The sequence below is a fragment of the Oncorhynchus masou genome, chromosome 18, assembly GCF_036934945.1.
Source record: "Oncorhynchus masou masou isolate Uvic2021 chromosome 18, UVic_Omas_1.1, whole genome shotgun sequence".
Taxonomy (NCBI): Eukaryota; Metazoa; Chordata; class Actinopteri; order Salmoniformes; family Salmonidae; genus Oncorhynchus; species Oncorhynchus masou.
This window is the reverse complement of record NC_088229.1, coordinates 51,276,923-51,304,867: the sequence shown is the minus strand read 5'-3', so window position 1 is coordinate 51,304,867 and position 27,945 is coordinate 51,276,923. Positions and strand designations below refer to the sequence as shown.

The window sequence follows — 27,945 nt, the reverse complement described above, 5'->3', positions numbered from 1 at the left end:
TGACACTTTGTTTACATACTCATCTCATATGTATATACTGTACTCGATACCATCTACTGTATCTTGCTCTGTACCATCACTCATTCATATATCTTTATGTATATATTCTTTATCCCTTTACACTTGTGTATAAGACAGTAGTTTATATTCTTTATCCCCTTACACTTGAATTTTTAGTTAGTTAGATTACTTGTTGGTTATTACTGCATTGTCGGAACTAGAAGCACAAGCATTTCGCTACACTCGCATTAACATCTGCTAACCATGTGTATGTGACAAATAAAATTTGATTTGATTTTTTTGTATCAACTTTATGTAATTGTCAATAAAAGCCTTTGACACTTAAAAAATGCTTGTAATTATACTTCTGTACTCCATAGTAACATCTGACAAAAATATCTAAAGACACTGAAGCAGCAAACTTGTGGAAATATTTGTGTCATTCTCAAAACTTTTGGCCACGACTGTACACGAGTTGAACAAGGGACATGTTCTGAAAGGTTAGTTTTAGGAGAATCCACATTGTGAGCAGTGAGGTTGTTTGAGTGAAACCTTGAATTTCAGTGTCACATCGTTCTAATTTTAACTCATGTTCAGCCAAGTTTAAGGTTATCCAGCAATGTCAGAGACAATAGGGAAATGGCCGAACCAGAATCTATCAGTGCTTCAAAGGACGGTGAGTTTCAGCAGGTAGTCTGTGTTTGCAGCTTCTGGGTAGCCGTTGTCGTGCCGTGACCATCATTAAAGTGTTTGACTGTTATTTTATCAAATAATTACATACCACATTCAATTATTACGCAATTAAATTAATCATTTAATAAGTACTAATCCCATCGTACCTTCTCCGCTATGCGATCTGGTTTCAGAGCTGGTCATGGGTGCACCTCAGCCACGCTCATGGTCCTAAACGATATCATAACCACCATCAATGAGACATTACTGTGCAGCCATATTCATCGACCTGGCCATATTTCTCTGATGGAGTTCAGTGTGTCAAATCAGAGGGCCTGTTGTCTGGACCTCTAGCAGTCTCTATGGGGTGCCACAGGGTTCATTTCTCGGGCCGACTCTCTTCGCTGTATACATCAATGATGTCGCTCTTGCTACTGGTGATTCTCTGATCCACCTCCACACAGACGGCTCCACAAAATAAATATCCGCCATGTTGCGCAGTCAACAGTCAGAAATAGCATTATAAATATTCACTTACCTTTGATGATCTTCATCAGAATGCACTCCCAGGAATCCCAGTCCCACAATAGATGTTTGATTTGTTCGATAAACTTCATAATTTATGTCCATATACCTCCTTTTGTTAGGGCGTTTGGTAAACAAATCGAAATGCGTGTGCAAGTCCAGCGGAAAGGTCGGACGAAAATTCCAAAAAGTTATATTACTGGTCGTAGAAACATATCAAACTATGTATAGAATCAATCTTTAGGATGTTTTTATCATAAATGTTCAATAATGTTCCAACCGGAGAATTCCATTGTCTGTAGAAAAGCAATGGAACGAGAGCTACCTCTCATGTGAATGCGCGTGATTGAGAACGAGGCTGCTGGCAGACCGCTGACTCATTCCCCTCTCATTCAGCCCTCCTTCATGGTAGAAGCCTCAAACAAGACAGTTGACATCTAGTGGAAGCCTTAAGAAGTGCAACATAACCAATATCCCACTGTAACTTCAATAGGGGCTGAGTTTAAAAACTACAAACCTCAGATTTCCCACTTCCTGTTTGGATTTTTTTCTCTGGTTTGCCTGCCATATGAGTTATGTTATACTCAAAAAGTTTTAGAAACTAGTGTTTTCTATCCAATACTACTAATAATATGCATATATTAGCATCCGGGACTGAGTAGGAGTAAGTTTACTCTGGGCACGCTTTTTATTAAAAAGTGAAAATGCTGCCCCCGATCCCAAAGAAGTTAAGCACCAGCTCTCAGAGCAGCGCACAGATCACTGCACCTGTACATAGCCCATCTGTAAATAGCCCATCCAACTACCAACTACATACTGTATTTATTTATTTATCTTGCTCCTTTGCACCCCAGTATCTCTACTTGCACATTCGTCTTCAGCACATCAATCACTCCAGCGTTTAATTGGTATATTGTAATTACTTCGCCACCATGGCCTATTTATTGCCTTACCTCCCTTATCCTACCTCATTTGCACACACTGTATATATACTTTTTCTACTGTATTATTGACTGTGTTTGTTTATTCCATGTTTAACTCTGTGTTGTTGTATGTGTCGAACTGCTTTGCTTTATTCTTCGCCATGTCGCAGTTGTAAATGAGAACTTGTTCTCAATTAGCCTACCTGGTTAAATAAAGGTGATATAAAAAATATATTTAATCTAACCTGACAGAGCTTGAGAGGATCTGCAGAGAAGAATGGGAGAAACTGCCCAAATACAGGTGTGCCAAGCTCATCAAATCAAATGTATTTATATAGCCCTTCGTACATCAGCTGATATCTCAAAGTGCTGTACAGAAACCCTGCCTAAAACCCCAAACAGCAAGCAATGCAGGTGTTGAAGCACGTTGGCTAGGAAAAACTCCCTAGAAAGGCCAAAACCTAGGAAGAAATCTAGAGAGGAACCAGGCTATGGGGGTGGCCAGTCCTCTTCTGGCTGTGCCGGGTGAAGATTATAACAGAACATGGCCAAGATGTTCAAATGTTCAAAAATGACCAGCACGGTCAAATAATAGGACAGGTAGCACGTCCGGTGAACAGGTCAGGATTCCATAGCCGCAGGCAGAACAGGATCAGCAGCACGGCCAGGTGGACTTGGGACAGCAAGGAGTCATCATGCCAGGTAGTCCTGAGGCATGGTCCTAGGGCTCAGGTCCTCCGAGAGAGAAAGAGAATTAGAGAGAGCATACTCACACAGGACACCGGATAAGACAGGAGAAGTACTCCAGATATAACAAACTGACCCTAGCCCCCCAACACAAACTACTGCAGCATAAATACTGGAGGCTGAGACAGGAGGGGTCAGGAGACACTGTGGCCCCATCCGATGATACCCCCGGACAGGGCCAAACAGGAAGGATATAACCCCACCCACTTTGCCAAAGCGCAGACCCCACACCACTAGAAGGATACCTTCAACCATCAACTTACTATCCTGAGACAAGGCCGAGTATAGCCCACAAAGATCTCCGCCACGGCACAACCCAGAATGGGGGCGCCAACCCAGACAGGAAGATCACATCTGTGACTCAACCCACTCATAGTGTCATACACAAGAAGACTTGAGGTTGTAATCGCTGCCAAAGGTGCTTCAACAAAGTACTGAGTAAAGGGTCTGAATACGTATATAAATGTAATATTTCAGTTTCGTTTGCTAAATTTACTAAATTTTCTAAAAACCTATTTTTGCTTTGTCATTATGGGGAAATGTGTGTAGATTGATGAAGGAAAAATACAATTTAATACATTTTAGAATAAGGCTGTAACATAGCATAATGTGGAAAAAGTCAAGGGGTCTGAATAATTTCCAAATGCACTGTAGCCATTGAATTTGAACTCCACTTTGTCTTTATACTGACGTTTTGCCTGTTCGATTGCCTTACGGAGGGAATAACTACACTGTTTTTATTCAACCATATTCCCAGTCACCTTGCCATGGGTTAATGCGGTAGTTTGCACTTTCTGTTTTGCACGAATGCTGCCATCTATCCACAGTTCCTGGTTTGGGTAGGTTTTAATAGTCACAGTGGGTACAGCATCTCCTATACACTTCCTGATGAACTCAGTCACCGTATCCATGTATTCGTTGATGTTATTCCCAGAGGCTTTCCGGAACATATCCCAGTCCACATGATCAAAACAATCTTGAAGCATGGATTCCAATTCGTCAGACCCGCGTTGAATAGCCTTAGCAAGGGGACTTCCTGTTTGAATTTCTGCCTATAGGAAATGAGGAGCAAAATGGAGTCGTGATCAGATTTGCCAAAGGGATGGCGGGGGAATGCCTTGTAGACATTCCAATGTTTTACCATCGCGAGTACTACAGTCAGTGTGTCGGTAGAACTTCGGTAGCGTTTTCCAAATTTGCTTTGTTAAAATCCCCAGCTACAATAAATGCGGCCTCATGATATGTGGTTTCCAGTTTGTATAAAGTCCAGTGTCGTTCTTTGAAGGCTGTCGTGGTATCGGCTTGAGGGGGAATATACACGGCTCTGACTATAACCGAAGAGAATTCTCTTGGGAGGTAATACGGTCGGTATTTGCTGGTGAGGTCGGAAGAACAAAAGGACTTGAGTTTTTGTATGTTATTACACTATTTTTAGATAAAAATGTAATTTCAAGTCTTATTCATACAGTTGTGTTGATTAGGAAATACATCAGATAAAAAAATATATATTTTTATCATATTTGTACTGTGTACTTCAAAAGTGACTACCAGAAAGGTGAGATGTCATCTTTTCTTGGAGTATGCTGTCACGCCTGCTTCCGCTCCCCCTCCCTGGCGCTCAAAGGAGCCAGACTCCCCAGCATTACGCACTCCTGCCACCATCAGTACGTACACCTGCCTTTCCCCGTCATGTGCATCAGCGTATTATTGGACTCAATCATCTGTTTATTAGCTCCCCTATATTTGTCAGTTCCCCATCTCTGTTCCCCGCTGCTGCATTGATTGTCGATTGTCGTTGTTTTGCCCGTGTGCTAACGCTGTGCCTGTCTTGTTTCATGTCTGTTCCTTTTTAAATGTTGACTCCCCGTACCTACTTCTTATCTCCGGCGTCGGTCCTTACGTATGCAGCATTACTAGTTATTTATGGTCCTCTCTTTTGGGGATTATGTAGATTACATTTAGTTACATATAAGATTATGAGAAAAAATATTAATTAAGTTATTATTCCATTTATCTTAATTAGACCGATCTGGTTGAATAAAGGTGAAATAAACTACATGGTCAAAAGTATGTGGACATCTGCTCATCGAACATCCCATTCCAAAATCATGTGCATTAATATAAAGTTAGTCCCCCCTTTGCTGCTATAACAGCCTCCACTTTTCTTAGAAGGCTTACCACTAGATGTTGAAACATTGCTTCCATTCAGCCACAAGAGCATTAGTGAGGTTGGGCACTGATGTTGGGCAATTAGGCCTGGCTCGCAGTCGGCGTTCCAATTCATTCCAAAGGTGTTCTATAGGGTTGAGGTCAGGGCTGTGTGCAGGCCAGTCAAGCTCTTCCAAACCATTTCTCTATGGACCCCACTTTGTGCACTGGGGCGTTGTCATGCTGAAACAGGAAAGGGCCTTCCCAAAATGTTGCCACAAAGTTGGAAGCATAGAATCGTTCCTGAATGTTGTAGTGTTAAGATTTCCCTTCACTGGAACGAAGGGGCCTAGACCAGACCATGAAAACAGCCCCAGACCATTATTCCTCCCCCACCAAACTTTACAGTTGGCACTATGCATTGCAACCAAGGACAAGTGATTTTTACATGCTACGTGCTTCAGCACTCCTATGACGGTGCCACATGAAAAGTCACTGAGCTCTTCTGTACAGGCCATTTTACTGCCAATGTTTGTCTATGGAAATTGCATGGATGTGTGCACGATTTTATACACCTGTCAGCAACGGGTCAGGAAAAGGTTAAATTGGTCTTTAAATGCAGTAAACCTATAGGCATATGCACTTTCATGCTAATTTTTTTTTGCCATTGTGGTTTTTGTAGAATAGTGTGAAATTAACGCGACTCCAAAAAATCCCATTCTAACAAAAACAAGTTTAAATGCATTTACCATATATATTCCTCAAACTCAACTCTGTACCTGTCAGTTCCACTACTTTTTCCCCCTCTCATTGTTCCACTCTCGTGAGGGACTGAATTAGACCTGGGACACCAGGTGTGTGTGCTATTAATTATCGGGCAGAACAGAAAACCAGCAGGCTCCGGACCTCGTAGTATTAATAGGCTACCCCGATATACAGTACCAGTCAAAAGTTTGGACACCCTGGAACGAGACCTACTCGTTCCAGGGTTTTCTTTATTTTTACTATTTTCTACATTGTAGAATAATAGTGAAGATAGAGCCTAACCTGTTTTGAGCCCCACATTTTTAGCAAAACAATTATACATTGCCTGTTTTGCATGTTATTTTGGCAATGTCACGCTGGTATAAAGGATTTGGAGACAGGTGTAGGAATACACAATAAGGGTTTTTAATACACCTAAATCAAACATGTATACTAAAACACTGGGCTGATCCCAAACAAAGGGAGAGTTATATTGACTGCGTCCATCGTCGCTCCCTTATTCATGTTTTAATCGAAATTACGGAATGCCTCTTATCCGCTCATCGTTTCCTTATGCCATAGTGCAATTAATGTATTGTTTAGTGTTGTGTAGTTTCTTTGCTGGCATGCATCCAACTTTTTTTTGTTGAGTTTGCCTGACCAAGATTTAAATGCTAAAATCGCCACTGGTCTGTTGCCAGTTGGTCTTGTCTCGTCAAGCCTACCAGCGTGTTTTTCCATACTGTTCTCCTTAGTCCCTGTTTTCCAGTTCTTCTGGTTTTGACCATTCTGCCTGCCCTGACCCTGCCTGTCATTCTGTACCTTACAGACTCTGCCCTGGATTACCGACCTCTGCCTGCCTCCTGTTATATAAATAAACTGCGATTCAAACTGTCTGCATCTGGGTCTTATCCTGAATTCTGATAGATCTAGGCTATAACAATGATTAACTCTGCAAAGCTTTCTGCATAGTCTACTCTTCTATCACAGGTCTTGCTCAGCCTCAACATGGGTTCATGGTAGGCCTATAAAAAACCTGGATTTTAAATATAAAGCAAGGGGCACTATCCCACGGGAAAAAATAAAAATATTAGTGGTAGGCCTATAGCTAAAGACCAAAAAGATAGAAGCGGTAGGCCTGTAGAACAAACAGCTTAAAGAGTAACTTTGAAAATCAAATATTTTAGGCTTAGTTCGTGAAATACGTCAATTCTGGTCTTCATTTTGACAGTTCGTTGCAAAAGTGATATGTTAGTCTTTCAGTAGTAAATTTCTCTTTTTGCCCCTAGCGGTTCAACTCTACCATTGAAATTGTGACGTAGAAGCACCTTGAGAACGTGCCTCTACGTCATCTTAAGGGAGGGAATCGGTATGAAACACACTCCCTTCTAGATGCTGGGTGGTACCACCTCAAGGCTTCCTATAAAAGCAGGTGACAGCTCACCTTATTTCACAATGGTCTTGGCATAGATTTGGCATTATGCTTCATTGACTACTGACATTAAAACACAATTCAAAAGGCAGTAAAGGCACATTTCCTCATATGACCAAATTCAATTTTTTTTGCTTACCGTTTCGTCAATGTGCTTTTACTATCATGACACAAGGCGAGACCCAGATGCCGATACAGGAGGCAGAGTCTTACAATATTTATTCATCCAATAGGGGAAGGCAAGAGAATGGTTGTGGACAGGCAAAAGGGTCAAAGCCAGTTCAGAGTTCAAAAGGTACTGAAGGACAGGCAGAATCAAGGTTAGGGCAGGCAGGATGATAAGGCAGGCGGGAAAGTAGTCCAGAGTTTGGCAGGAGTCAAAACCGGGAAGACTATCAAAAAGAGAATGGGAAAAATACACTGGTTGACTTGGAAACATACAAGACAAACTGGCACAGAGAGACAGGAAACACAAGGATAAATACACTGGGGAGAATAAGCGACACCTGGAGGGGGTGGAGCCAATCACAAGGACAAGTGAAACAGATCAGGGAGTGCGGTAGCGGGGTGCTGGGGTCTGGCGACGGTCCGCTTGTCGACGATACCTGGAGTTGGTCTTGAGAATAACCACTCTGGCTCTTCTCCTGGTACGTCGGCAGCATGCTGACAAACATCTGGGCCGAGGGTACGCTGAATTCCTGCTCAGGGAAGAACATTTTTAATTATTTACACATACCCATTGATTTTTTAATAATATCACTTATCTAATAAAAGCCTCATGAGCTTAGTCTAATTGTCATTAAAAAAAACACATTTACATTACCAAGTACATTAATGTGGTAAATCCTACTCTAAGAGTATAGGTTGTTTGAGGGAAGGTTTGAATTGTAATAAAACCCATCCAATAAGAGTACATCTGTGGTTGAAGTACATTAGATCAATAAAGCTGCTTATGCTGAAAAGCCTTGTTAGTGCATAGGTCAAATTTGCTTTTGAATTTCCTGTCTTTTTCGGGATTCAGACAACAGCAAATATTTCACTTAAAACATTGTTTTTTTAAATTATTTCCCAGAAGGTCTGATAATAGCACAAGTCCGGCCATAAAACATTATTACTGCGCATTATAACTTTATGAAATGTCATAAAACACAATGGTTGTCAATGGCAACCTAGTGTTTGGTTTTGAAAATGTTACAGCTCTCTAACAGTTTAAGCTACAGACACGAGACCAACTGTACAAAGGTCTTACAATTACATAACTATTGTGGTTTAGGAACTATAAAATTATTTTAAAATGCTTACATTTGCATAAAAGGAATACATTTACCAGTACCTAACTTCCCCAAAGATGGATTTATTTTGATTTTTTAAAGAGGTTATAATGTCCTTTCTCCAGACCCACAGGACCAGTCTTTACAAAACGTGGTATACAGCATCTATGGAGAAGGATTTCTCATCTGATTTCTCTTTGTGGCCATCCATGGAAATTGTCTTTCTGGACCAGTCGTCAGTTAAAAACTGCAGTATGAAACAACACTGTAGGAGCAGTTGAATCCGTGCTTCTAGACCAGAACCCTGGCCCCTTGGTGTGCACCTGTATGCGCGTTGAAATCTACAATGGCAATAACGAAAAAGTGGGTTTGGTGCAATAAACTTTGATTATTTTCAGAAAATAATTTTTTTCAGTAGCATGTAACTTTTTATTTAGACCTTTTTTAGAAGTACATACCAGCTGTGACGGCAGTATTGACAATAATTGATCAGCGAAACTCCATTCTTTGGTAAGTACCGAACATACTTTGACATTATTAAGCTTGAAAACCTGGTGAATGGCAAGTTGAATGTCTGCTTCCTAGGCTTAAAGGAGAATCGCCATATTCAACGTCTCTGGTTCAGGTAGGCCTAAATGATGTTCATGCACTTTCTTTCACATTTACGTTAGCTGCATAGCTAAGCGTAACGTTTTCTACAGATAATTCATGCCAACACTGCCACTTAAATGTCTTGACATCGATTAACTAGCAGAACATTCATTCAAATAAAACGTACCTCTAAAGTACTGCCCTGTCTCTATCCGAATAAAACCAGTGCACTATTTTCTAGTGCTGAACTCAAGAGCGCCCGCTGACAAGCTAATGGCGAGGTATTACACTACTAGACCACAGAGTTTCTGTCTTTGTGTCACCAGACCAGGGGCCTAATGTATAATCGTATAACAGTTGTTCAATAGATTTATTGGGATTCTATGTTCTTCCTTGGTATAGGATCTGAGATTAAATAGGTATTGTTGGGGCTGCAGCACCCTCAGCGCCTCTACTTCCCGCTGCTATGGTTTCTAAACATCAAAACAATGGCAAATTGTTGTGGACATGTCAGCAGAATGTTTGAATTCAACAATGTTTAATATAGACTTTTCCCGCCAACCTAAATAGTATGGACTGCCTGCGAATTCTGAATCATAGTACTGCAGGGCAAGGCTACACAAAAAAATGCAACTACAGTAATATTTCTCATGTATTTTTGTTCTACTTGACCTGTCTTTTTTTTAATGTTATAGTACTACTGATATTCACTAGTGGACTGTTGGGAAAGAGCAAGCAAAAAAGGCATTTCACTGTACTTGTGCACATGACAAAAAATTGAAACATAGGCCTACTTCAATGTAAAAGATCAGCTGTTAAATTCGACTGTATACCAGTATTATAAATATTATACAATGTGCTGCATATAATATGGCAAAACTTGCACACACACCGTTAAACTGACAACCGAGGTCAGCCTGCAGGCGCCCGGCCCACCACAAGGAGTCGCTAGAGCACAATGAGCCAAGTAAAGTCCCCCCAGCCAAACCTTCCCCTAACCCGGACGACGCTGGGCCAATTGTGTGCCGCCCTATGGGACGACTCCCGATCACGGCAAAGTTGTGACACAGCCTGGGATTGAATACGGGGCTAAAAGTAAAACACATACATTTTCGCTCCTCACGAATGGCAAATGATTGCATTCTTGTTACTGTTTTCCTGTTTTTAGTTTATCATGAATAAGCTTATCATCATATCCCTTATTTGCACAAAATATTTACATGCCAGCTTGCAATACAATATTTCAACCATTAGCAGATGTGCATACACATGGTCTAAAACCTTCAACCCTAACTCTGGACCTCGAAGCCAGTTCCACAGCATTTTTTCATTGTTCCCCTATAAATCAGGGACTGACTTAGACCTGGGACAACAGGTGTGTGCAATTAATTATCAGGTTGTGGGGAAGTGAGAGCATTCTCAAGTCAAGTTCCATTTTTATAAATACCAACTTTTGTGTGAACTGGCGCATGCACATTTTGGGTTATATTTTGTACATACGCACTGTTTATAAATAAGGCCCCAGGCCTCTTCAACCCTGTTCCTGGAGAGCTATGACCCTGTGGGTTGTCTCTCTAACCCCAGTTGTAACTACCCATTCATATTAACCAGCTAATTATTAGAATCAGGTGCACTAGATTAGGGTTGTAGTGAAACCGAGAGGACAGTATCTTTCCAGGAACAGGGTTGGAGAGCCCTGCACTAGACAATACCTCACCATACATACCCTCGTCAGTGGGGCACTCTTGAGGACTGGTGATCGACTTGACGATCATCAACCAGAAAATGTGCCATGTCATATTACAGAAAGGTATGAGCCTTTTGGTTAAACCACTGGGGTAAATCTCTGATAAAAACATACCCTGGTCAAAAGTCGTGCACTATGCAGGGAATAGGGTGCCATTTGGGACAGACATAGTGCACTGTGTAGGGAATAGGGTGCCATTTTGGACACATGCTTTAGTGAGTTGTCATCAGGGATCTTTAGAACAGTTCCTGGAGTTACAGTAGTACAACATCAGAGGCCTGTTCAGGTTGGTGCCACATAATAGAACATTGAGAATGAAATTGTGGAGAAGATATGATTATCTGTCAGGTAGACGAGGGATTGTGTCAGCTTTATTACTAACATTTTTATCTGAACAGATTTCTTTGTTCTAAACATTTCACCTCTGAATATTGGCCAGGGTTCTTTTTTGTAACATCCTTAAATTCTAAGGTTGGTCGATTCAACACCAGGAAGAGATATCTAACTTTGTTCAAAGAGGTTATCAACTTGCTTCCTGGACTGAGCAGAAGTATTAGTACACGGTTGTCATTTATAAATAATAAAACTACCAGTAGTTTTCACTCTTACAATCACAGTAGGTAATATGTAGCCCAACCGGCCACAAGGTGGTATTCTTTTTTTTTTTTGGTTGTTTATACTGCCATCTTGAGGCCAGGTGGGCTATGAAATATGTAGACCAATTGAATATGGAACAATGTTGTTGATAAGAGGTCTCCATTTTGAGATCGTATTGTATAGAAACAGAGTCCTGTTTTGACATTGCCTTCATTTTAGCTTCCAGTGAACTAAAATAACCCCCACAGTGACTAAAGCAAAGGGTTGACTTGCCTTGTTTTGTATTCAGACAATATCATAAGGTGAATGTCAATGGTTTATAAAAAGCACATGGGGAACAAAATAAAGCAAATAATATGATTCAGAACAAAACTGTTTTTAATCTAAGTCCTCTGTCACTATTCCTGAAACCCTCTTACCCACATATCACTCCCTCTGGCTTTCGGTGAAGCTACACACAGGGGGTCTACTTCAGGGATATAGATATATATATCTCAGCAATAACAGAACCTTGAGGAGAGGCATGAGCGACACATACTCTTCATTGTTCACATGCTCACATACAAAGGCGTGGACAGAATTTAGAATGCACACACACGGTTACATGCATACAAAGTGCACATAACTATGGCACAGCAAACACATGGAAAGAGAGTCATACCTTGTATGAATTCAAGCTATTACAACTTAGTTGCCAAATGTTTAGTTCTAGAGAGCAACATAGGAAAGGCAGATGGTTAAATGTGGCAAAGGAAATGGTAATAAGTTACCAAGCCTACAGATTGTGTAATGGACATACACAAACAACAAAATGACAAGGCAGGGTGTTACATACATGTAAGGCAAAAGTGGAGAGAACATTCTCCAGAGTGGTGTGGTGGCATCTAAGCATCGAGTAGTGTGTGATATTGAGACCATGGGTGCAATGCATCCAAACACATCCAAAACTGGGGGCGGGGCACACACAGTAAACCAGGTGTCATCAGTCACCCCCTGTGTCTGACCCTCACTTGTTAAGTACAATAGGTTCACTGCACAGTACACTCCCCCTGTCCACAACTCTATACTTCTATCCTATTGTCCTGCTCCCATCTCTCCTTCCCCCCCCCCCCCTCACACAGAAAGGCAATCAAGGTGAATAAAAATAAGACTTCCGTTAAATGATAACACCACCACCCCCGAAAAAAACAAGTGATCATAACCGAGAAAACCAATCCACACAATGTCAAATAAATCCTTAATGGCAACAAATACAAAATCTCACTTAAATCCATTTCAAAAGAATATCAACTAAAAGAAGCAGCAATGGAAATAGCATAGGCGCAAAAATAAAGGTGAGATGGCGAGAGAGAAAAAAAAAAGTCAGCTGGAATGGCCTCCAAACATACTCCCTGGTCCCCTTCCCCCCCACTCCAGAACAATATGCTGGCACCCCTACCCTGACCGCGGGCACCTCTCTCCCTGTGTATGTAAGGCCACTTTTGGCACAGACAGACTTGGGCACATGCAGTGTTGTGCCGAGAGTGGATTCCACTTATGGGTGGTAGTGGAGCCATCTGGTGGCTGCAGCTTCTATAATGTAAACTTAAACCGTGACCTCATGGACAAGAGGGTTATGTTTATTAGGGCACACCGTTTCTCATTGGACAACTTCAGATGGAACCTCTCCGTTTTAGACCACTTTCTTCCGTTTCATGCCTATTGAACATGACCCAGGAATGAAGGCCAGTTTTTGATCACTTTCAAAATGTCTGCCCGATTTTGACACAGCTAATGTGTTCCGTGCCTGTTATGGGACTAACTTCAAGCCTACGATGCCTATTCTGTAGAGGCCTTCAATCAAATCGATATGCATGCGTACGATTGCCAGTGGATACCCAATGTGCATCGAGTCTACTGTGTAAATGTCCAGGATTCTATGAATCAATATAGTATTTAGATCAAGTTTGATGACAAAGGGGCCTTATTTCTCACTCTATGCAAGGCAAAGCTTACTGAATGCAAACATCAATCAAGTCAAGAAAAATCTCATGTGAAAAATAAATACTTCAAATAATTTCAACAACCCCCCCCAAAAAACATGAAACGCTCAACAACAAAAAAGTCTATACTTTGATGGAATTCATAGATGCGCAGGTGCTGTGCAGGTAGCCATGGGGACTGAGCTCCACCCCATTCTGGTGTCCGGCTGCCTTGATTGGTGAGTGAGGAAAGAGGTGGGGTTAAGTGGTGACAAGCTCCTGCTACTCCAGTTTCACTCCAGTCTTCTCTGTGTTGAGTAGATGGAGACTGTCGTCTATCAAGAAACTGTCGAGGGGAAGAAAAAAAAAAGAGACAAAAGTTGATTTTGGAATAGAGGTGCAAAACAAATGCAAGCCTAGATGTTGGATGATGGTTGTGTAAAGGTTGAGGGGAAGCTATTGAAAGGTTTCAAGTGCTGTCCTTTTATGGATTATCCACGAGGACTACTTTTGGAGTAGAAAGAACATGAGTGAGCTCTGTTTATTGCTTTCAAAAACTTGAAAAAGTGCTCTGTAGAGTAAGTGGGAGCAAGTAGCCATTACAATGAGCCTGTCCTCCCCATTTCTCTATCTACAGTGCCTTGCGAAAGTATTCGGCCCCCTTGAACTTTGCGACCTTTTGCCACATTTCAGGCTTCAAACATAAAGATATAAAACTATTTTTTTGTGAAGAATCAACAACAAGTGGGACACAATCATGAAGTGGAACGACATTTATTGGATATTTCAAACTTTTTTAACAAATCAAAAACTGAAAAATTGGGCGTGCAAAATTATTCAGCCCCCTTAAGTTAATACTTTGTAGCGCCACCTTTTGCTGCGATTACAGCTGTAAGTCGCTTGGGGTATGTCTCTATCAGTTTTGCACATTGAGAGACTGACATTTTTTCCCATTCCTCCTTGCAAAACAGCTCGAGCTCAGTGAGGTTGGATGGAGAGCATTTGTGAACAGCAGTTTTCAGTTCTTTCCACAGATTCTCGATTGGATTCAGGTCTGGACTTTGACTTGGCCATTCTAACACCTGGATATGTTAATTTTTGAACCATTCCATTGTAGATTTTGCTTTATGTTTTGGATCATTGTCTTGTTGGAAGACAAATCTCCGTCCCAGTCGCAGGTCTTTTGCAGACTCCATCAGGTTTTCTTCCAGAATGGTCCTGTATTTGGCTCCATCCATCTTCCCATCAATTTTAACCATCTTCCCTGTCCCTGCTGAAGAAAAGCAGGCCCAAACCATGATGCTGCCACCACCATGTTTGACAGTGGGGATGGTGTGGTCAGGGTGATGCGCTGTGTTGCTTTTACGCCAAACATAACGTTTTGCATTGTTGCCAAAAAGTTCAATTTTGGTTTCATCTGACCAGAGCACCTTCTTCCACATGTTTGGTGTGTCTCCCAGGTGGCTTGTGGCAAACTTTAAACAACACTTTTTATGGATATCTTTAAGAAATGGCTTTCTTCTTGCCACTCTTCCGTAAAGGCCAGATTTGTGCAATATACGACTGATTGTTGTCCTATGGACAGTCTCCCACCTCAGCTGTAGATCTCTGCAGTTCATCCAGAGTGATCATGGGCCTCTTGGCTGCATCTCTGATCAGTCATCTCCTTGTATGAGCTGAAAGTTTAGAGGGACGGCCAGGTCTTGGTAGTTTTGCAGTGGTCTGATACTCCTTCCATTTCGATATTATTGCTTGTATTAGTGCTCCTTGGGATGTTTAAAGCTTGGGAAAAATTTTGTATCCAAATCCGGCTTTAAACTTCTTCACAACAGTATCTCAGACCTGCCTGGTGTGTTCCTTGTTCTTCATGATGCTCTCTGCACTTTAAACGGACCTCTGAGACTATCACAGTGCAGGTGCATTTATACGGAGACTTGATTACACACAGGTGGATTGTATTTATCATCATTAGTCATTTAGGTCAACATTGAATCATTCAGAGATCCTCACTGAACTTCTGGAGAGAGTTTGCTGCACTGAAAGTAAAGGGGCTGAATAATTTTGCACGCCCAATTTTTCAGTTTTTGATTTGTTAAAAAGGTTTGAAATATCCAATAAATGTCGGTCCACTTCATGATTGTGTCCCACTTGTTGTTGATTCTTCCCAAAAAAATACAGTTTTATATCTTTATGTTTGAAGCCTGAAATGTGGCAAAAGGTTGCAAAGTTCAAGGGGGCCGAATACTTTCGCAACGCACTGTATCAGCTTCCACTGGAATAGATCGATAGACAAGAGGTATACGTGCCTGTAAAAGAGGAAATGCACAGGCACAGTGCTGAGGTGCCAGACTGCATGGGCATCCAGGACCCAGAACAGCGGCGGGAAGTCAAGCAACTCCAGCAGGGCCAGGCCATGGAGCAGCACCACCACCACGCCACACTTCCACCAGTAGGGCAGTGTCCGCCGGTTCTGCCAGCACCAACACAGCCACCACAGCAGGTTCACTATGCCTGTGGGAGGGACAGGGAACAGGAGGTGGTGGAGAGAGGCGGGAATGAGGAGAGAGGGGAGGAGGGGTAGGGGATAGTGTGGTAGGGAAAACGAGAGAGATTGAGACTGACCGCAAGCAGGGAAATGCTAAAGTGAATGTTACCATGGGAACAATTGACTAGAATTAAATATTTGTATTTTTTGCTTGTTATGGATTAAGGTACGGTTAAGCGTACCTATGGTGGCGTTGGCAGCCATGTTGTAACCATAGTCGAAGCTGACAAAGGTCAGGTAAGACACATGGGAGGTGAAGGCCAGGATGAGCAGAACCCCTACCATGCTGGACACCCCCGGCCTCTTCAGCCCCAACGTCCTGGGGAGATATAAGGGCCAATGTCATATCATACACTGTCCTAAAATATAACCATACAGAGGTTAATAATCACCTTTCATATTTTCCTTGTGTTTACGAGCCATCTATTAACAAACCCAGGAATAAAGCACTTTATGGAAGGAAATATTTGTTGCCAACCGCAACAGCTATGTATGTATATTAACATAATATTTATCTTATCACTCACGGCTTATTGAGGTCGATTCTATACTGATGCAGTTTGTCTTTGTCAATGATCCTTCAGTGTTTTTACCGTATGTCATAGGGGTTAATCAACAATATTCTTGAGGAAAAGGTATGAGGAAAAAAAGCCTGTTTTTAAACTTACCTCACACAGCATAAGTAGATGGAGTAGAGGATGACAGCAGATGCACAGAAGTAGTCCATTTTCTTGAAGAAAGGTAAATACAAACAAATTGGCAAATATATACTTTGCTTATAAAACGGTTAGTTCTGACCAACAACAAAAAACAATGAAGAGATCACCCTCGACATCAAGGGATTGGTGATGAGGTATTAGTTATTGACAACAATCCATGGCAAATGCCTGTTAACAGTTCCATCCGAATTATTACGCTGCATCCTAATTCAGGAATTGAATAATGTTCATAGAAAATAAATAGGTCGTTTTCAACTCATGAATTCAACACCACAAAATTGGTGACTGGTAGAGAGAAGTCTATCTGAATCGGACTGATGTAATCTGAGGATCATACATTTTAATGGCAGTACAAGACAACAATGTCATTAGACCCGAGAGTTTGGTTCATCTGATTAGCTAATTGCCTGTTTGTTATAAAATATTGAGTGGATGCTTTCTCTTGTCCTGGCAGATGGTTTGGCATTGAATGAATCACACTGTAGCTTAAAGTATGTTCGAGCTGCCCGCAAATCCAAACCGATTGTCAGGGTTGGGGCTTTTATTCCATCCAAATTTCACTCAATTGAGAAAACAAACTGCATTTCCATTGAGAAATGTGTCCAATTCAACAGGAATTGATTTCTACCCTTGTTTCTCAACGTATGCTATGTGTCACAGGTGGCTATACCCTAATTGTAACACATGCTGTATTAACCACTTGCTGTATGAAGGTTAGGTAGGTTATGATAGGTTTTGACCATTACCTCGGTGAGATATGTATCCCGGGTGTGGAACACTGTGGACCAGAACCAAGCATTGAGAGAAACCTGAATAAAGAGAACTTATTAAAAAAACAAGTTTACATAAGTATATTTTAATATGAATAAGCAAAAAGGTTAAGTTTCTGAAAACTTACGTACACTTAAATGCACACATTACAATGTATAGGAAAATGCTACAATGGTGTAAGTCTTGGTGGACCTCTGTCTTACACACGACACACTCACGAAACAAACACAGTCAAACACACCAGAGAGAAGGCGGTGATGGTGTAGTACATAGGGCTCTGGCGTGGCACAGAGCTGCGGTAACGCAGCAGCATCAGAAGGCAGGCCAGGCCGTTGAGCAGAGAGGCCAGAGCAGATGCTGGCTCCTCGAAGCACAGGAACCGCGCAAATGGCCACTGTAGAAGAGAGCAGGACAAAGAAGGAAAGAGTGAGACAAAATAGAGTGAGTGACTCCTAGTCTTTCATTATCCCCATATATATATATATATATATAGCCTAGTGGTTCATTTCCAAACCTCTCCTTGAGTACCCCCAAATCGTTCCACTAATTTGCAGTACTAGCGCACCTTATCCAACTAATCAAGGACTTGAACCACTTGAATTAGCAGGGCTAATAGGGCTGCTAGTTAAATAAAACGCACACAACATACACTACCGTTCAAAAGTTTGGGGTCACTTAGAAATGTCCTTGTTTTTGAAAGAAAAGCACATTTTTTGTCCATTAAAATATCAAATTGATCAGAAATACAGTGTATACATTGTCAATGTTGTAAATGACTATAGTAGCTGGAAACAGCAGATTTTTTATGGAATATCTACATAGGCGTACAGAGGCCCATTATCAGCAACCATCACCCCTGTGTTCCAATGGCACTTTGTGTTAGCTAATTCAAGTTTATAATTTCAAAAATGCTAATTGATCATTAGAAAACCCTTTTGCAATTATGTTAGCACAGCTGAAAACTGTTGTTCTAATTAAAGAAGCAATAAAAACCAGCCTTCTTTAGACTAGTTGAGTACCTGGAGGTTCAGCATTTGTGGGTCCGATTAAAGGCTCAAGATGGCCAGAAACAAAGACCTTTTTTCTGAAACTCGTACGTCAATTCTTGAAATCTGAGAAATGAAGGCTATACCATGTGAGAAATTGCCAAGAAACTGAAGATATCGTACAATGCTGTGTACTACTCCCTTCACAGAACAGCGCATGGCCCCGGTGCACAACTGAGCAAGAGGACAAGTACATTAGTGTGTCTAGTTTGAGAAACAGATGCCCCACAAGTCCTCAACTGGCAGTTTCATTAAATAGTACCCGCAAAACACCAGTCTCAACATCAACAGTGAAGAGGCGACTCCGGGATGCTGGCCTTCTAGGCAGAGTTGCAAAGAAAAAGCCATATCTCAGACTGGCCAATAAAAATAATAGATTAAGATGGGAAAAAGAACAGCCACTGGAGAGAAGAACTCTGCCTAGAAGTCCAGCATCATGGTTTCCAGGTGTTTGATGCCATTCCATTTGCTCCATTCTGGTCAGTATTATGAGCCATTCTCCCTCAGCAGCCTCCTATGAATGATACACTATCCAAAGTGTAATTAATAACTTCACCATGCTCAAAGGGATATTCAATGTCTGCTTTTTAATTTTCTATTACCATGTGAGGCATTGGAAAACCTCCCTGGTCTTTGTCGTTGAATCTGTGCTTGAAATTCACTGCTCAACTGAGGGACCTTACAGATAATTGCATGTGTGGGGTACAGAGATGGGGTAGTCATTCAAAAATTATGTTAAACACCATTATTGTACACATAGTTAGTCCATGCAACTTATTAACTGACATGTTAAGCACATTTTTACTCCTGACGTTATTTAGGCTTGCCATAAAAAAAGGGTTTGAATACTTATTGACTTAAGAAATAATCAGCTTTTCATTTTTTATTAATTCGGCAGAAATTATTAGTTAAATTCGTTCTTTATTTTTATTTTTTCGCTGTAGAAAGACGGGAAAAAAAATGTGGAGCTTGCCAGTCGAGTGATGCTAGCCTCTTGTAACTATCCATCCCGGATCCGGGAGCGTTATCAACTGACACTAATTAGCATAACGCAACGGACATAAATATTACTAGAAAATATTCATATTCATGAAATCACAAGTGAAATATATTGAAACACAGCTTAGCCTTTTGTTAATCACCCTGTCATCTCAGATTTTGAAAATATGCTTTACAGCCAAAGCAAGACAAGCATTTGTGTAAGTTTATCGATAGCCTAGCATAGCATTATGCCTAGCTTGCAGCAGGCAACCTGGTTACGAAAATCAGAAAAGCAATCGAATTAAATTGTTTACCTTTGATGAGCTTCGGATGTTTTCACTCACAAGACTCCCAGTTAGATAGCAAATGTTCCTTTTTTCCCAAAATTATTATTTTTGTAGCCAAAATAACTCCATTAGGTCTTCATGTTTGGCTGAGAATTCGACCGGAAATTGCAGTCACGACAACCCCCGAAAAATATTCCAAATTAGCTCCATAATATCGACAGAAACATTGTTTATAATCAATCCTCAAAGTGTTTTTCAAATATCTATTCGATAATATACCAACCGGGACAGATGTCTTCTTAGTAGGAAAGAGAGAAACAATGGCCGCATGTGTCTTACGCACAAATCACTGAGAGACTCCAGCTGACCACTGACACAATGTTGACGTTCAGGCTCATTTTTCAAAATAAAAGCCTTAAACTATGTATTGTGACACTAGACACATTAGGGAAGCCATAGAAAGGGAATCTGGTTGATATCTCATTCACTGCTCAATAGGGACGCAGCGCTTTCTAAATCAGAGTCCCTTCCTGATTGGATTTTTCTCAGGCTTTCGCCTGCAATATCAGTTCTGTTATACTCACAGACAATATTTTTACAGTTTTGGAAACTTTAGTGTTTTCTATCCTAAGCTGTCAATTATATGCATATTCTAGCATCTGGTCCTGACAAAATAGCCCGTTTACTTTGGGAACGTTATTTTTCCAAAAATGAAAATAGTGCCCCCTAGAGTCAACAGGCTAGCTAGCCTTTGATGTCATGGCCACGAGTGCCTCGAGGGATAGGAAGAGTTTTGCTGCGGGAGAAAGTGAAGTTAGCTTGAGTTAAAAGAAAGGAAAAAAGGGTCTGGGAGTAAGAGACTGTCTGAAAAGTGTGAGAATGAAAAATAAACCGAAAATTTGATGAATCTGTGGAACAATGGAGTTCTTACACAAAACGTTTTGAGTACTTTGTGTTGTCAAATGGAATTAAAGCAGAAGTCGTTGTGCCAACATTTTTGACTGTTATGGGAGGAAAAACATTCAATCTACTACCCAGCCTAGTAACGCTTGAAAAACTTGGTGATAAATCATATGATGAAATTGTGGCTACATTAAAAGGACATTCTCCCAAACCACTGATAATCGCAGAGAGAATCCAGTTTCATAAGAGAAATCTAGAGGGGGAATCAATCTCAGTTTGTGGCTGTATTGAAACAGTTATCTGAACACTGAATTTGGGCAATCAATGAGTGACACTATACATGATAGTGTGTGGCATGCGCAGTGAGGCAATTCAGAAACGCCTTTTGACTGAGAGTAACTTAACATTGCAGAAGGCAATAGAAGTGAGTACGTCAATGGAAAATAAAGATGCACAACAGCATAAGGTGTCTACGTGGTTAAAAAACAAGGCAGGGAGTGGCAAGCCATGCTATCGCTGTGGGAAACCAGGTCACCAAGCAGAGGAGTGTTGGTGCAAAGACTTAGACTGCAGAAGTTGTGGAAAAAAGGGTCACATCGAACAAGCATGTAAAAACAAAAAGACAATCAAACAGAAGTACTGAACAAAGGAAAAGCGACTTCAGGAAGTACATAAAATGGAGCACACAGAGGATGAACAAAGTGATACCCTGTCTGAAGGGGAAGAATTTTTGCATGTTTTGTCTCTTTCAAACAAAGAGCTATGGACCAGATACTGAGCGGGCTCACTGGAGTCCAATGTTACCTCGATGATCAACTCATCACCGGCAAAGACGAGCAGGAGCACCTGAGAAACCTGAACGCTACACTACAGAGATTGGAGTACGGTCTGAGGGTCCGGAAGGACAAATGCGAGTACGAGTACCTCTGTTGAGTATCTGGGCCACGTCATCAACAGTTCGGGGCTCCAGAAGGCGCCATCGAAGGTGAAGGCCGTTGCGGAAGCTCCATCCCCACAGAACGTGAGTCAGCTGAGATCATTCTTAGGGCTACTGACATACTACGCAAAGTTTGTGCCAAACCAGGCTAACATGTTAAAGCCACTACATTAACATTTTAACAAAACCAAACAGTGGAATTGGACAGACAGACATGAAGAGGCCTTCAAGAAAGTGAAAACAGCCTTAGCTCAGTCAGAGGCCCTAACCCACTTTAACCCCAACTTGCCATTACAGTTGGCATGTGATGCATCGCCTTATGGCGTTGGTGCCGTTGTCTCACACATCATGCCATCAGGTGAAGAAAGGCCAATTGCTTTTGCATCACGGACCTTAAGTAAAGCCGAGAGCAATTATGCACAGATAGAGTGAAGCACTCGCCATTGTGTTTGGAGTTAAGAAATTTAATCAGTTTCTGTTTGGCCGATGATTCACATTGCTGACATGTCACACACACTGAGCACTCCCAGGCTGAAATCTTCTACTTCAAGGAAGTGACGAACGCCCCAGTTACATCTGTCCAAGTGAAAAGGTTCACCCACACTGATCGAGTGATGTCTGAGGTTGTGGACATTGTTACTCGTGGAAAAGGAGAGATGTCGGACAGCCTACAACCTTACCTAGTGAGGAGAAACAAGCTCACAGTTCAGTTTGGATGCTTGCTATGGGGTTTTTGAGTCATCATAACGCTCCCACTGAGAAGGCAGGTGCCTGAAGAACTCCATTCAGGGCACTGTGGCATGGTGCGAATGAAGGAGATTACACAAAGCTACTTTTGATGGCCAGGTCTGGATGCAGCTATCGAAGACAAGGTCAAGTCATGTTCTGCATGTCAAAAGATGAGGAACATACCTCAGCTAGCGCCACTACACCCATGGGACGAGCGAGTCCACATAGACTATGCAGGCCCACTGGAGGATCGTATGTTCTTAGTCGTAGTTGACGCACACAGCAAATGGCCTGAGGTCACAGTGATGAAGAGCACCTCAGCGGAGAGAACCATCGAAGAGCTACAGTCAATCTTCAGTCACTTTGGCTTGCCAACGCAACTCGTTAGTGATAATGGCCCCCAACTGGTGTCTGAAGAGTTCCGGTCATTCACGGAAGCAAATGGAATTCAGCACATCAAGTCAGCGCCGTATCACCCTGCAACGAACGGCCTCGCTGAAAGGTTTGCCCAAACGATGAAGTCTAAACACCTTCCTGTTAACCTACAGAAACACTCCCCACGCTACAACCAAAGTGGCACCCGTGTCAGCCATGATGAAAAGAGAGCTTCGCACGCGACCCGACCTCCTGAGACCTCCAAAGACGAGACAGGTTGTACAGAAACAACAGAGAGCACAGGTGGAGAGACAGAGCAAAGCAAAAGACAGAAGCTTTACATACCCTACATTACTCATCTCATATGTATATACTGTACTCGATACCATCTACTTCATCTTGCTTATGCCCTTCTGTACCATCACTCATTCATATATCTTTATGTACATATTCTTTATCCCTTTATACACACAGGTGTAAGGTAGTAGTTTTGGAATTGTTAGGTGACAAACCAAGATCAGCTACTGGAGACCTACCATGACTACGAGCTATCACCTGAACATCCACTGCAGCAACCTACAAATGTGGAAAGTGCTCCAGACTCACCTGAACCAGCCAGAGTGCCTACTCAGGGTACTGTTGCACCCCAGTCTGGGCATACACCATCACCACTCACTCAGAGATAATGTTACTGTAGACTCACCTGTATGTCATCATTACCCTGCAAGAGAAAGACGACCCCCTGACAGGTTGACTATTTAGTTCAGACTAACCTCCGACATTGGGGCAGAATACACCCCTGGGTTAAGTCTGGGGACTGAGGCAGTCTACCCTCTATCCCTAGTTTAGAAAAGGTTATTCTGAAAAGATAATTTATTTACATTAAGAGAACTTATATTAAAAAGAAAACAATAGGCAAACAGTGAATATTTACTTTTTCCTTACTTGTGATCAAAGGCAAAGGGGGAGGAATATGTTGTGTATGGATATTCTAGGTTTGTCCCTTTAGGGCACCTGTAACCCCTTGCTTACCTACGTTGAAATGCTTTGAATGTTCTTCCTGTGAAACGCATTAAATAATGCCCACGTTAATTTCTACTCCCATCTCATGTCCTGTCCTTATATTAGTTGTATAAGTAATACAGTGTGCTATACAACAGAAATCTCTAATATAAGTAAAATAATTTGATAGGTACCTGGAGCTGAGTCAGTAATAAATATGTGGAACAGTTGAATTAATATTACCCTTTTCTCTACAGATGGCCAGCCTAGCTGCTTAAATTGCTTCAGTACAATTCTCACCAGCTTGTTTTGATTGGTCTGTAGCTTATTCTTTAGATGTTTGGGTCTGCTGGTTAACCATGATGTGCACACAATCAAAAGTGACACTGAAGTAGCACACCTGCCAGAGTCCTTAGGGTGTCACTATCCAAATATTTGGATGTCCCAAGCTAGGAATTTACATTTTTTGGTTTAACATTGTTAAAACCTTCAGGACCAGTCTCACCGGTTAGGTACCTATTCAGTTCACACTCATGGTAACTGACTTGAGATTTTGTGCCCACTTTGACACTAAAACCGAGGGATTCGGTTTTTCTAAGATGCAGAAAAAGGTTGTTATCCGAAAGCCATTTATTGACACTGGATAACTCTGCACTAAGGATCTCACGGTAAGGTTGACCATAGAATGCATAGAACCATACCTTTCCATGGAACTGTGGGATGCTGTAGCCTTCAGCCTGGTATAGTCCCACTGTTTGCCACATGCACTGGTACCGGCAGTCATCACGACACGTCCAGCCTGGACAAGGGACAGGAAGTTGGAGTTAGACAAATACATGTAGTAAAGAGAGCACACACACAACAAAATAAAATGGGCAGTGTTCAAATACAACAGCCTATGGGCTCACTCTTCTTTTTTTTTTTTTTTACTCTGAACTTCCTTAGCAAAGAATAAAAGAGGCTTTGGTGGTCGTTCCTGACAATCTACAGCAGTAAGCCAACTTATCTGATGGAACACAACACCATAATGTTCATTGACAGTCTGTAGTTAATTGATTTGACAGAAGCCAAATGGGCTAAGGCTTGTTGCATCACAAATAATTCATTAGCAGCACCAATTCAAATGCTCAACGGCTTCAAAACTTCACGCAGTACCTCGTGCAGTGATCACCAAAATGGAACACTGTCTGAGTATACGAACAGCTAACCAATGCAGAACAGCCAAACATGCATTTAAATGACAGCATTTCCACACTGATAACGAAATTGGTTAGCTAGCTACGATATCCGTGGATGCTGCTCTAGTAGTAACGTTGGATGGCTGGCGACTGGTTCCCCAGCGCGAGCTAGTTGGTTTTTAAACTTCCAGAACGTGGCAGCGGCAGAAAACCCTCACCTGTCAGCGCCATGTAAGGCGCCTGTGTAGACTGAAAACCTCTGAGCCGAGCTCCGGTGCAGTTGGTCCGAACACATTGCGTGACACAGTCTTGGTAAACTGGCTCCTTGTCGCCTTGGGAGGCATTCACAGCAGTCGCAGAGAGCAGGAGAAGAGCGACGATTGCCAGGGCAGAGTAGATGACAGCTGTGCAGGGGGGCAGTGGCGAGGCCATGGTCGTAGAGTTGGCACGGGGTAGCGACCGCAGCGGCATTTCATGTCACCCAGAGCCGACAACAAAAGGCCCAGCTTTCCATACCCAGATCACCAGAACATCTTTCCACCTGCGGTAGTTGAGTAGGACCCGAAGTGTCTTTGCGGATCACTGCCCTATGGGTCCACTGTGCACTGCTGAACTTTTCACCCCGCTCCTGTTGTGCAGTTTTCCAAATTCCGGACCAGGAAGTGTGAATAAACATGCGCACTGCGCATGCCGGTGGTTGATAACGAAAAAAAGACTCGAGTCAAAGATTATTTTTTCTAACTAAACCAAGAGATGATAGCAGGTCGTTTCCAATAGGAGCAAATGAGTCATAGTGGGCAGAGCCAAGCACGAATTCCTATTGGCGTGACATCTGCATTTTTCCGTTGGGGAACGCCTACTTTAAAGTGCTCTATTCGTCTTTGCGCACCTTCAAAACAACGCGATATTTTCAAAAGCTACAGAATTTAGTCCAGTTCTGTTCATAACAGATTTTGGTTTTGGGAATATTAAACTGCCTTGAGATCAAATGTTTCATCGATGAGAACATGCGCAGAATGTCGGCCCAAATCCATTTCGATCCATCTTCTGCCACTTCGGCTTCCTCTCACTACCATATTATGTAGTGAGTGGAAATGCAAGCGGATGCTTCACATTTATACATCTGTCTCATTGTTCTATCTGTGCTAAAATACCACAGAATTAGTAATAATACTCGTAAAATAGCAGTCAAATAGGGAAATGGTTCCAAAAGTTTTTCACCGTGGTAAAATTGGTTTGAGTTTCGATATTCGCCATATATTCGGACCTTCAATAGGTCGCGAACAATTTCAACTACATACCTCAGGGTTGGCCCTTTATGAAGGAAAAAAGGTGTACAGCGTTGCACAGGTATTATTTTCCTGATTCCATCCCGAGTTTCAATCATCACAAGGCAAAGGTGTAGGCAGCCTGGCACACAGTCAATGCAACTATACTGAGCAAAATTATAAACGCAACAATTTCAAATATGTTACTGAGTTACAGTTCATATAAGGTAAACAGTCTATTTAAATACATTTATTAGGACCTTATCTGTATTTCACATGACTGGGCAGTGGCGCAGCCATGGGTGGGCCTGGGAGGGCATAGGCCCACACACTGGGGAGCCAGGCCCAGCCAATCATAATTTGTTTTTCCCCACAAATGGGATTAATTACAGACAGGAACCCCACCCAACCAAATTCTCTATAATGACGTTGGAGGCAACTTATGGTAGAGGAACTAACATTCAATTATCAAATCAAATTTTATTTGTCACATACACATGGTTAGTAGATGTTAATGCAAGTGTAGCGAAATGCTTGTGCTTCTAGTTCCGACAATACAGTAATAACCAACGAGTAATCTAATCTAACAATTCCACAACTACTACCTTATACACACAAGTGTAAAGGGATAAATAATATGTACATAAAGATATATGAATAAGTGATGGTACAGAACGGCATAAGCAAGATGCAGTAGATGGTATCGAGTACAGTATATACATATGAGATGAGTAATGTAGGGTATGTAAACATTATATTAAGTGGCATTGTTTAAAGTGGCTAGTGATACATTTTTACATCAACTCCCATCAATTTCCATTATTAAAGTGGCTGGAGTTGAGTCAGTATGTTGGCAGCAGCCACTCAATGTTAGTGGTGGCTGTTTAACAGTCTGATGGCCTTGAGATAGAAGCTGTTTTTCAGTTGCTCGGTCCCTGCTTTGATGCACCTGTACTGACCTCACCTTCTGGATGATAGCGGGGTGAACAGGCAGTGGCTCGGGTGGTTGTTGTCCTTAATGGTCTTTATGGCCTTCCTGTGACATCGGGTGGTGTAGGTGTCCTGGAGGGCAGGTAGTTTGCCCCCGGTGATGCGTTGTGCAGACCTCACTACCCTCTGGAGAGCCTTACTGTTGTGGGCGGAGCAGTTGCCATACCAGGCGGTGATACAGCCCGGCAGGATGCTCTCGATTGTGCATCTGTAAAAGTTTGTGAGTGCTTTTGGTGACAAGGTGAATTTCTTCAGCCTCCTGAGGTTGAAGAGGCGCTGCCACCTGCTCCAGTGGGAAGCGCCCACTGGGCAGTTTATCGACTCGTGGTGCAGCCCAAACAGCCATGCAGAAGGGTCGAGTGGCAACAAACCTGCCCAATTAGCCGATTCGCTTTCCATACACCCACTCGCCCATACTCCGGTCGCCATATTGGGATGCAGCTACCCATACTTGGAAGCATTGCCAAGGGCTGTGCAGTAAGCAATAGAAGGGAGACCAGTGAGGGCTATGGCTTTTAACCGAAGCTCACTTAAACCAACAGACACGGTGGTACGAAAGACATTGGTTTTTATTTATAAATCATTGTTTTATTTGGTACAGAGATTTCTGACAGAAAATGTTGAGAATTTATTTGGTCTCCCTTTCTCGCTCTTACAATGCACCTACTGCTAAATCATGCTTTACTCTTATTCAAACGCCCTTCCTTTTGTCTCTATTGATGAGAAAGAGAAATTGAGAGGAGTAGGCAAGCTATTTTAGTACAGTACTCGTCCCTTTTAAAGCTTTCCTTTTTTCCAGTACATTATTACTTCACATCAAGTCGAGACAAAACAGACCTTGCAGGTCAATATGCTA

The 27,945-nt window shown here is 42.0% G+C and overlaps 1 protein-coding gene across 1 annotated transcript; it reads right to left on the bottom strand.

Annotated features, from left to right (window-relative positions):
* Positions 1–11,656: 11,656 nt before the first annotated feature.
* On the bottom strand, positions 11,657–25,605 carry pgap3 (post-GPI attachment to proteins phospholipase 3). The gene is made up of 8 exons (XM_064923621.1): positions 25,050–25,605; positions 24,355–24,452; positions 17,635–17,787; positions 17,369–17,431; positions 16,572–16,633; positions 16,086–16,222; positions 15,665–15,869; positions 11,657–13,704 (listed from the first exon to the last, which is right to left on the bottom strand). Exons 1-8 carry the CDS (start codon positions 25,300–25,302, stop codon positions 13,641–13,643), a joined length of 1,035 nt encoding a protein of 344 aa, XP_064779693.1. The 5' UTR covers positions 25,303–25,605; the 3' UTR covers positions 11,657–13,640.
* Between the last annotated feature and the right edge of the window lie 2,340 nt (positions 25,606–27,945).

What these genes read in the sequence shown, in the direction of transcription:
- pgap3 (XM_064923621.1), bottom strand. Translation starts at nt 25,302, where the DNA reads ATGCCGCTGCGGTCGCTACCCCGTGCCAACTCTACGACCATGGCCTCG. An exon ending in CCATCACCGCCTTCTCTCTG is followed by an intron (nt 17,432 to 17,634) that starts GTGTGTTTGACT and finishes CTCTTTATTCAG; the next exon opens with GTTTCTCTCAATGCTTGGTT. An exon ending in GTGCATTTCCTCTTTTACAG is followed by an intron (nt 13,705 to 15,664) that starts GCACGTATACCT and finishes TCCCCTCGACAG; the next exon opens with TTTCTTGATAGACGACAGTC.